The sequence below is a fragment of the Gastrolobium bilobum genome, unplaced genomic scaffold, assembly GCF_033153095.1.
Source record: "Gastrolobium bilobum isolate Gb01-03AN ecotype WA unplaced genomic scaffold, APGP_CSIRO_Gbil_v1 utg11358, whole genome shotgun sequence".
In the NCBI taxonomy this organism is placed as follows: domain Eukaryota; kingdom Viridiplantae; phylum Streptophyta; class Magnoliopsida; order Fabales; family Fabaceae; genus Gastrolobium; species Gastrolobium bilobum.
In genome coordinates this window covers 127,204-139,082 of record NW_026895225.1, presented here as the reverse complement: position 1 = coordinate 139,082, position 11,879 = coordinate 127,204, and the positions used below count along the sequence as shown (strand labels likewise).

General features: G+C 37.3%; 1 protein-coding gene across 1 annotated transcript; it reads right to left on the bottom strand.

Moving 5' to 3' along the window:
• Positions 1-2,498: 2,498 nt before the first annotated feature.
• LOC133300603 (ATP-dependent DNA helicase At3g02060, chloroplastic) lies at positions 2,499-11,072 on the bottom strand (the record flags this gene model as incomplete). The annotated part of the gene is made up of 7 exons (XM_061500182.1): positions 10,479-11,072; positions 8,923-9,148; positions 8,461-8,706; positions 7,917-8,051; positions 7,706-7,830; positions 6,293-6,432; positions 2,499-2,569 (listed from the first exon to the last, which is right to left on the bottom strand). Coding segments are annotated over exons 1-7 (1,527 nt in total), but the record flags the coding sequence as incomplete, so codon positions are not given.
• Positions 11,073-11,879: the final 807 nt, after the last annotated feature.

Below are 11,879 nucleotides of genomic sequence, written 5' to 3'. Positions count from 1 at the left end.
AGAGGGGGATTCAGATTTGTTAGCATTTGGGAATTGAACATTAGCCTTGTTGTAAAAAGGGGGAACCCTTTATGAAGAGAAAATCCTTGGAAGAATTTTCTCCTTTGGTCTCTATAGTAATTCAATAAAACATTTCAAAAACTCGGAATCTGTTTATGGGTTCCTAACAATTTGGTCGGACCCGCTAGATCAATTTGCTTGGACGATAGATGTAGAAAGAAGCGATCATTCTTAAGAATGATAAGATGTACAAACAACCCTCCGAAGAAATGAGGAGCAAAACATGGCCGAGAGGATGGAGGAGAACTCAAACGGAGTGGGTTTGGGTGTGGCAGTTACATGACATGTTCATGGGGAAGGAAGGTAGAATTACCCACCTTTGACGATTGCGATCTCGTGGGCTGGATAGCCAAGGCAGAGAAGCTTTTTATACAACATCAACATCAACTTTATCTCAAACAAGTTGGAGTTTCATCTCATAAATATAGCTGTGTATTTTTTACGGCCGGCTCGCTACACCTTCCACCAACCCTCCTCCTTTACCCTAACTTGGGACATACCATACATGCATGCATACATAGGCCATGCATGTAGAGAAACTTTTTATACTTTCGAAAATCAAATCATCAAAGAAGTGCCGCTAGCATTCATCAACGTGGTCGATGTGGCAGGGTATCTATTTCGATTTTTGAAAAAGAAGACATTGGAGTTATCATGGGAAGGTCTCACCATAGCGCTAATTAAAAGGCTTGGCGAAAGAAGCATGGGGAACATCTACGAAAGATTGGCCACATTGAGATAATTAGGCATGGAAAAGTGAGGTTTTGTAGGAATAGACTTCATTGATGACAGGAGAGCAACTATAGGGTTTCTTCTAGGAAGTGAATTGTAGGGTCAAGACCCATGACTCTAAAGAGGTAACAAGGACTATCGAGTTAATCAGGGATGTTGAGGAAGAATTGTGGGCAACTAGAGCTTTATGGAGTCATTATTCTAGGGTCCTATATTGGGTTATTGCCATAACAATAGTGGTGGCAGTGTAATGCATATCAGGACTATTCTGCTGGGTTTGCCTTGCCTATTATAGGGATAAAATATTGAAAACCTCGTCAGATGGCAGCACTTTCGTTACAGAAGCAGAGCTAAATGGTGGTGGTCGGTTGTCATCAAGGTGTTCCATGGGGAAGTTAAACTCTAATGGTTCTTTTGTACAGAGGAACAAGGGAGCTTGACAACTCCCATATCAAACAAGGGAGCTTGAAAACTCCCATATCAAGAATATATGGAAAGGTGAGAGGAAGGATGTTGTTTTCAGTGTGGATTGGAATATAGACCTTCTCACAACTGCTAAAAAAAAAAAGCCTATAAATTACCCTTCTTGGTAGAAGATGAACAAGTGAATGAGGACAAGAAGATTGTCCAGAATAAAGGAAGAGTGGGAATATGAACAGCCGACTTTCCCATGCAAGGGAAATTCCCAATTACCACCTTAAGAACAAGGCTGAACTTCATGGGGATGGTATTGATAGGGCCTAGAGAGTAGTCTATTAGAATAGTTATATTTGGGCGGTTGAAGTTGTCAGAGGTAGGGAATTAGCTTAAACAAGAGGAGAGGGTAGAAGAGGGAGCATTTAGATTTTTTAGTGTTTAAGAACTGAGAATCTCTGTTGTAGATAGGGGTGTTAACGGGCCGAGCCGGGCCAAGCTTTAGTCTTAAAAGGCTAAGCCTGTGTTTAAATTTGTTAGCCTGGCCTAGTCTCTTACCTGTTATGAATATAATTATTGGTCTGTGGCCTAGCTTATTTACAAAATATAAAAGTGTAATTTAGCTTGTTAAAAAAAAAATAAGACAACAAAAATTTATCCAAACAAAATACACGATCAACAACATTAATAATTCCACAAAAATTTATAAATTTAATGTATATCCAAACAACATAATATAGAACAAAATCATTCAAAAAGTCTATTTAACCAATAAAATGGGGTAAAATGAGTTGAGGAGAGAGAGAGAACTATTATGAGTAGTATAGAAAATATAAAATAAAAACAAAAGTTTGTATACTAGGCTAGCCTGAGAGGCTCTAAGGCCGGACTTTTGAATTGGAGCCTGAAGCCTTTTTATTAAACGAACTTTTATACAAGTCCAAGCCTGGTTTCAACAACCAATTTTAGACATGTAAGCCCAGGCCTCTACGAGCCGGACCAAAGACCCCTGGTTCGTTTAACACCCCTAGTTGTAGAAAGGGGAAACCCTTTGAATCCTCTTCTTAGGTCTTTGTTGTAATTTAGTAAAACATTTTAGAAGTATTCTTTCTCTTTTCCTTTCTCTGCTTTTGTCATCTCTCTCTTTGAAAACTCATAATCTATTTGAGTTCCAAATAGAGAGAGAGAGAGAGAGAGAGAGTGTCCATTCACTATGTCATTGATGTTTAACTTAAAAACTCTACTCGGAGATCTGCTTGTTAGTCCTACAAGATCATGTAAGAAGTAACTACCTTCCCATGGGCAATGGCTATTTCCACATCTGGGAATGACTCTTCAAGAAATTCCATTACTTCTTCGAGTCCTGTAACACAACAATAGTTGAGAAACCAGAGTCAATACTTTACTAAAGGCACATTAGCAAATATATGTTAATGGCACCACCATGTTGAATAATCTCTTTTTAGGCCTGTGATGATCATCTAATAGTAAAACTCTGCTTGTGACAGGAGCATATCTTTCTTCAATCTCGTGAAAATAAATTCATTCACTGAAAGATGAGAATAATAAACTACACTTTAACATAAATTTGAAAAAACACTTATTCACACTAATGAGAGACTTCAGATCAGTCTCCTTACGTTATTTATTTATATCAGCAGGCTTCTCAGGAACTGAAATAGCAAGTTTGCTGACATGGAATTTCTCTGAAGCAATGATTAGCATAGGTTATCCCATAACAAAAAGAAGTGAGTTGTTTCTTGCAATGTCTGAGACGATTTTAAGAATGTGTATAAAATTAGATCAGTTTTAAAGAAGCTTCCATTGGGTACATTGGGGATTCTCTTGCCTTTGGTAAACTTTATGCTGGATACTAGAACGCTACAATTACGTGAGTTTCCAGTAATTTTTCCAGTGCTGATAAGCATCCTGATCTTCATGGAGTTCAACTTAATTAATTAACTTATAAAAATTTAGTGCCTTATTATGTGCAAAGAAGGCTATAATTCATGGCACTAAATAAGATGGAATGTCTTGTTGAGATCATGTGATTCTAAGAAGAAAGGAGTACTGGGGTTAAAAGAATAATTTATTCGAATAAAGGTATTGAAGGCTTAAATTTTATTTGAGCTGTCTTAGCTTTGCCCTTATCAATTGACAGAAAAGATAAAAGAGGGGGGGGGGGGGAGGGTATCAATTTGCATCTTTGAAGAAGATTTTGGGAGATAATCTTCTTCAAGATCATATTTGGATTGGAGCTGAGATAAACTTCTGGAATTGAAGCATGGTGCTCAATCCATGAACAAATATAATGCAAGGAAGGCCAATGAATACTTTTCAGGCCTAATTAATGGCATCCTGCTGTCCTTTATTTCTTTCTTTGGGTGTAAAATGATATAAGTTGCCCCTAAAATCTCTGCGAAAGGTGGGTACTATTAAAGAAAGGAGAAGGGCACTTGCCTTCAGCTGACCTGATGACCTCCTTGATATCCAATCTATATCTATTAAGGTTACTGCATTCTACCTGCCAACTCATGAGTCTTCCACTTCATTTCCATAAAAAAATTGTGATCATTACAGCATAATGAGATGAAGGATTATAAGCAACAGACTTGCCTAGAGTACAGCAGCAGTACCATTTTGGGGTTCCCTGTTGAGTGATGCAGCAATAAAAGGCAGAAACCATATATTAAGAGTAAGCTTCACTGGAAGGATTTGGAAATACCTAGCAGCTGAAATCTATTCTTAAGATTAAGATAGCTTTTGCTTTATTTTTATTTTTTTTTAATTCCTTATTTTTCAAAGTTGTTACAGATAGTTTTTTCAGAACAAGCTTAGATAGAAAGAAATAACAGAACATGTGCACCAAGGTTTTAAACAGAGAGAAGTTGTATCCCCTCAGAAAGGGTTTGAAGATTAAGTTTGTCAGTTAAAGAAGCTTGCTGTGCAGCATTTTAACTTAATTGTCGGAAAGTATGTATATGCAGTAAATAGGCAAATAATATACTGCTTCGCTCAACTTAGATTTTGTTTGACAGGAGCTTCTGCTGGCTTACAGCCAAGTTTCCTTGTTGCTAATAGGTGCAACACATATTTCTGTTGAGAAATGAATAATCCATGGCAAGAATGAGCTATTTCAATGCGTAGAAAGTATTTTGACTTGCGTAACTCTTTAATTTCAAATTCTTACAGAAAGCACTTCTTTAGGGTCTTCATTCACTCTATATCATTTCCTATAACAACAATATCATCTACATATGCGGTTAGTGTATTTCCCTCTATATTTGATTGCTAGGACCAGAAATGATTGCCATGGCATTATTCAAATAAATAAAATCTTGATCATCAATTTTAGATAAATATCTTAGCAAACTTCAATATTTCGTGGGAATAGAGATGACAAAATCCAAGGATGGTATTTTAATTTCACAAATTATGCCACGGACATTCTTAAGAAAATTGATCTGTTGAATACAAGTCAATTGACATTCCTATGGATCCAAATACTAAACTTTTACGAATCAAGGGGGGCACTTTCAAATCCAAAAAGATACAAAAGGCTAGTTGAGAAACTAAACTGTCTCACAGTTGCTTGTCCAAATATGTTATTTGCAATCAGTGTGGTAATTTAGTTCCTCAATTCACCTTATGAAGGACAGAAGGATGCAGTGATTCGTATCCTGAAACATGTCAAAGGATCTCTAAGAAAAGGATATTCCAATGAAGATAAAGGCAACACTCATATTGTCAAATACTCAAATGCTGATTTGGCAGGTTTCCTTATTAATAGAAGGTCCACTTCAAGGTACTATGTATTCATAAAGGATAACCATATAACCTAGAAAGCAAGAAGCAAAATATGGCCACAAGATCTATTATTGAAGTAGAGTATCAAGCCATGGCCTCAACCATGTGCAAACGCATTTGGTTAAAACAACTGCTCAAAGAGCTCCAGTTTGAAGAATGTATGCAAATGGAACTCTGATAGGACCGGATCAAATAACCAAATAACAGAAGAATTGGCCCAGAAAGGATCTGGATTTTCTATATATTGAACAAGAAAAGGAATCACAGAATGCAAATACAGAAACAGTAAAGACTCAAAGAAGAAAAGTTAATATCCAGCACATTCGAGAGGTGCTGAGGCTCTCCCATGTTTCCTAGTCCTCCATTCCTCCTCTCGTCCTTCATATATTAATCGTAACTAACTTCCTCAGTCACCCTTTTCTCTCTCCCCCAACAGAATTGCCTTCCACATCAGCCTCTAGAATATTCCTCTCATTATCATTGGTCACTTTGTCTGAGTCGGCATTAACTAATATTCCCCTGAGATGCTTCCTAGAATACGTTTTAAGCGATATTCTATCACACTCGTTTGTGATATTTAGGCTGTGCTGCATATCGCCTCCAATCTAGAGTTTCATGAGATAACCAAACATATTGAGATTGATTGTCATTTCATTAGAGAGAAATCTTATCTAGAGACATCATCACTAGCTTTGTCAACTCAAATGATCAACTGGTGGATGTCTTCACTAAAGCTTTGAGAGGTCCTTAGTTAAGTTATATAAGTCACAAGCTTGGTGCATATGATTTATATGCTCCAGCTTGAGAGGGAGCATTAAAAAATATGTAAATATTGTAAACAAGCTAATAATATCTTATAATTGCGGTGATTAGGTTATTTGGCATTCTTGTAATTATTACATTTAATGAAAAAATAGAGCCTCTGTTGTGTATGTATCTCATTTTCACTTCATCTTAACAATAATCAATTATGTTTATGCTGATGAAAATTCCAATGATAACTTTAATCTTCCTTCCTTTTCTCCTATTGCATCTTTTGGTGCATTTGACAAATTTAAGTTGTTTGAGTCATTCTTCTTTTTTCATGGTTGAATGAAAACCCTATCGATAGAAACACTTAACAATAAATGGCTACAACAACAATAGAAACACAAACAACATATTTTACTGCCAAGTAAATGTAAATGCCATTTGATAAGGTAACAAAAGGTCTATCAGACTTAGATAACACATCAGCATACACATAGAGCATGTACCGAAATGATGAGCTTGTAATCACCTTTAATACGTGGCAGAACATAAAAAACTTGACCACCACGATCCAGCTCATACTTGATGGCGGATATTACTTTGTCCTCACTGAACGAAGATAGGTGAGTCTTGATAGGAACTCTTTCTGGAGGTGCAGTTGAAATTAAACTGAAATAGAAATCGATAGAAATTACAACAGTATCATACTTAAGCTCAGAGGTTAGTTGATCTTAATTGATGTTTGATCAGTCCAAAGTTTAACAGAAAGCCAACTATACAAAATATAAAGTTCCCATCTAAGCACGCATCAAAAAGCCATGCTAGGCAAAACTAGAACCAAAAGATAAAGGTGAAAATAAAAATAATAAGGGTCTTTCTAATAGGAGCAGAATTTTGCAGGGGACTAAATTTTCTGTTACAAAAGTTTGGGTTTAAGTTGAATTTTCAATATCGTGGGAAGTTGATGAACCAATTCTGTATCAACTTAGTTTCATACTTTTGCCTTTGATTCCATATATTTCCCCTCACTACTAACTTATTATTATTTAACATCATAGATGTCTTGTTATACAAAGGTTTGGGGAAACCTGGGTAGGGGAAGCGGGAAAAACTTGACATACAAGTACAACAGATATTACACTGTTTTGTCATATCTTTTTCAACATTTATTGTAACTAAGATCCCTCGTGCTTTTTGCTTGGTTTTAGGATAAAAGGCCACCTCATCATGCATAGACAGCTTAAAAGAGTAGAAAAAGACCAACTCTCTGAAAGCCTTAAGCTATCAAGTGAAGGCTTATGAATGGTTTTATATCTAATATGCCCCCTCGAACAAAGCCCTTTAAGCTTGAAGCATGGATAATGCACAAACCTATCCTACCTTGAGGTATAATTTAACTTTTTATTTAGAAGAATGGGGATAATAAAAGATCAAAGTTCAAACTCTTGACCACTTGGTCAGAGACTTTGATACCATATCAAGAACCAAATCTTCCAAAAGCTTAAGCTATCAAGTGCAGCTCTATATATGATTTTATATCTAATGAGTCAAATCCTAACTTAAAACATACACATTCTAGTTAAGCAACTTAAATCTATGGTATTGGACCGTAATTCATATATTCTACAACTGCAAGATCAATTTAACATAATCCAACAAAGTATTCTCTCTCTCTCTCTCTCTCTCTCTCTCTCTCTCTCACACACACACACAAACACATGCATTTACAGAACATGCACAGCACTACCTATATATGTGAGGGAGAAAAAGAAAAGAATTACATTCATCTTAGTTCATCAACCAAATTATTTGAGGGTGGATTTTTTTCTTTTTTTCAAAAACAAAGTGCAACACAAATTTGTAAGGCTTTTTTTTTATTTAATACTAGAACCAGGATAACCATAGACAACAAATCTTCCTTCATAATTCGTGAAAGGCTTACCTAGCATCACGAAACCCTGTCAAGGCTAAATAAAGAGTTCGGGGTATAGGGGTTGCAGACAAAGTAAGTACATCCACAGAAGTTTTAAAAGAAGCAATCTGCTCCTTCTGTTTGACACCAAATCTCTGCAATGCAATAAATCGTTGCTTAGTAGGGGGAGCGGAGCTGTAATCAGAGGAAGGAAAATATTTATTGCAGATGATTGGTAAACCTGTTCCTCATCAACCACAAGCAGGCCAAGGTTGTTATATGCAACACGGTTTCCTAGGAGTGTGTGAGTCCCAACAATAATATCCAGGTCACCATTCTTAATCATATCCAAGTGCTGTTCTTTCTCTGCTCTGGTCTGCAAGTTGTGATAAGTGATATAGTCTATTATTGATATAGGAGTTACAAATTATCCATAAATATCCACCTAGAAGATAAGATTTTCCCATGATGAAGCTCATATTTGTTTGACCTTAATAATTTGCCAGATTTCAAGTTCCTACAATGTCCTTATGCTACCACTTTACAAGAAAAGCTTGAATTATAGAAAAAAGGAGGGAGTAAGACAAATCCAGACTCAGAAATCATAAAACCATGCACTACTCAATTTGATACATATGGAACAGCAAATAAGGGCAGTAGTACATTGTTATTTGACTACCGAAGAAGATGAATTGGATAAGTGAAATCTCTTATTCATACTCTGTAACACTCATCTTTAGATGAATTTAACTATGACTAAACTGGGAAAATACTCATGGTCATACCTGAAACCTGCTCAGTAGTCCAATTTTAATATCAGAATATGCAGAAAAGCGTTCTGAAATAACATCAAAATGTTGTTTAGCTAGAACTCTTGTTGGTGCCAGAACCATCACTTGCTTTTTCGCTGAGACAACGCAGTGGATAGCACGTAATGCAACCTCAGTTTTACCAAAACCAACATCTCCACAAATTAATCTGTCCATTGGAGTTTCTCGCTCTGTCAAATCCTTCTCAACATCAACAAAAGCCTGCAAGAATATGTATGTGGAAGAAATGAAATAACTGAATAAGCATAACATAAACAAGTAATAATGAGTCAAAATAAAAAAAATCAACATATGAGCTTTGATTTGTGAACACCTGAGAGGTATTGGTACTTAAATCACTAAAGTAAAATTAGAACATAAAATCACAATTAACTTATCCGCGTCCGCCAAAACACACAGCATTTACTATGATATCACCTGTTTCTGATCCGGCGTGGGTTCATAAGGAAATTGAGCAGTGAATTCAGCCATCGCAGGACTCTTAGGATACGGAGGCCTTCTTTGTTTGAGCCTATGTAGATAGAGTTCCATCAAGTCAATAACCATCTTCTGTATAGCCACCTTCCCTTTAATCTTTCTTTTTTCCCACGCACTAGTATCATTTAACTTGCTTAACTTGGGAGACCTTTTGTTTTCATTTGGACTGTAAAGTTACACCAAGTTTAACACACAGTCATTCAGTAAAGCATCAACACCAATATCAACATCAACTTTATCACAAACTACTACGGGTCGGCATTCTATGAACCCAAATCAAAAACAAGAAAAGAATGAGGGCCATTCAGTAAAGCAAAAGGCAATTTCATGGCTTTTTAACCTTTTGATGCAAAATCCAAGACATATTACCAGTTTAATTCTTTTGGCAAACTATTTACCAATCTAATATGAGTGAAACACACATGGGAAGTGTGTGCGTTTAAGTTGCATATCACCCCATGCATGACTTGTGCAAAAGCCAAAATGTGCCTATCACATGTATGCAAGACGTGCAAGGGTGCGTGCACAAGGATGCGCATAGTACGTTGCTGCGCTGATTTTTGAACAAGTCACGCATGGAGGTGATTCCCGACTTAAATGCGCACACTCTCCATGCAAGTTTCGTCCGTAGATCGGTAAAAAAGGTAATAAACAATTTAATCATCCTCTATGTAAAGAACCAATTCAACCCAAAAGCTTAAGCTATTGGGTAAGGCTATATCAATGGTTTTATATATCTCAACACGCCCCCTCACACGAAAGTCCACTGGGCTTGAAGGGTGGACAATGCACAGACCCACCTACTGTGCGAAAAAAGAAATTCCACTTGAAAGAAAGTGGGAGGCGGTGAGGATCGAACCCAGGACACGAGGCTCTGATACCATGTAAAGAACCAATTCAACCCAAAAGCTTAAGGCACTCCCACCTTTTGAGCTAGCTTTTGGGGTGGTGCATCTCAAGGTTCTTTACATGGTATCAGAGCCTCGCCGTCCCCCACTTTCTCTTGTGGAATTTCTTAGCACAGGTAGGCTGGGCCTGTTGCATCATCCACTCTTCAAGCCCAATGGGCTCTTGCGTGAGGGGGCGTGTTGAGATATATAGTCCCACATTAGTTGTATGAGCAACTAATGTGGAGTTTATAAGGCCTTGGGCACTCCCACCCTTTGAGCTAGCTTTTGGAGTGGTATATTCCAAGATTCTTACATGGTATCAGAGCTTGAGTGACTACAAGATCACAAGTTCGATCCTCACCGCCCCCCACTTTAAAGTGGAATTAAAATTAAAGCACAAAAAGGTAAACCAAAAATTGGGCCTCTGCAATATCCACGGCGTGTTGAGATATATAGTCCACATTGATTGTGTGGGCAACTAATGTGGCATTTATAAGACTTTGGGCACTCCCACCCTTTGAGCTAGCTTTTGAGGTGGTGTATTCCAAGGTTCTTTACACTCTGCATTCAACAAAATGAGAAAGAAGGGGGTGCAGGAAAACTTACAGAGTATATCTGTAGAGCATTCTAGAAGCCTGCTTGACAGGTAGCTTTGCCATCCCATCTGCATACTCTATGAAAACATACTCAGTGGGTTCTGTAGAATTCTTTGGAACATCAAATTTGATCCCAACAAACCTCCCAATACCCACTTTCTTATGCACAACATAGTCCCCAGAACTAAGTGTGTAAGGGTCTACCTTGTAGCTAAAGGCACCATCTTTACTCTCCCTTACACCCTTCAACTTCTGCAACCCTCTCTGTTGTTGCTCCTTCACCATTTTTATGTACTTGTCAGCTTCCTTCGAGTCCATCACAGTCCTCGAAGCCTCTCTTTTGCCGTAGTCACGGCGAATCCTCTCGTTGAGCACAGTTATGGGGTCGTTCTCTAGCTCAATTTTCTCAGTTCTGTTCACCATTTTGGTGGGTGAAGAAGGGGCATAGACTGCATTGGTGGGTAAAAGCACTAACCTTTTGTTGTTTTGGCGCAAAGGGTATCTGAGGATGAAGAGCCTCCAAGTTTTGGGAGAAGAACTGAGCTTGGGGATGAGGGGTGTTGAAGTGTGTAACCTTGGGAGAAGACAAGCCATTGAGTTGAAAGAGAAAAAGAGGGAGGGAAGGGTATGGATTCAGAGTGTCATTGGGAAGTTTTAATCTTTGGAAGGAAGAGTATGTAAAGGAGGATAATTTGGATATGAAAATGGAGGATTTGGAGGGGTTTTTGGTTTAACAAAGAAAGAATTCATAACAATAATTTTTGTGGGGTTGAGATAACGGCCTGTCTAGGATTATATCTTTAGCAACTCAATTTCATTATTCAGATATTTTTTGTAATAATAAAAAAATATATATATATTTCGGATGATTTTACAATATCTTTTGGTAATTTGGGTTCGATAGAGATGGTGTTTTGGTTCATCATTACTTGATTCCCAACGTGATGTATTTCGGATATTTCATGGACCTATTTTTGGATTATGAATGTATTACATTACATTACACAGCTCATCAGAAAAAGAGGATAAACGCCGGAGAGTACAGCATAAATGAAGACAATGGGACTCTCTTCCCAATTCCCATTAGATGGAGCCCACGTTAAAAATCCCCGGTTAACAAAAATTAGAGATAAAAATTGGATTGAAACGTTTTTTACGGGTAATTGACCCTTTTGTCCATCATATGTCTATATACTTAATTTCCATGTGCTTAATTTGATTGTTACTTTAACTAGCCATAACAACTCAATCATCGCAATATATCTTTAATGACTTGAAAATCAAATTCATGACTCTAAGCCTCCTCGAAATGAAGCTCTTCGATAGATGTGTTAAAATGGGTTAAAATTTGCGAGGCAGCAAGCAAAATCCTATACTTAGCCCTAGTTTATTAGAGCTTTTTTGATAGGAT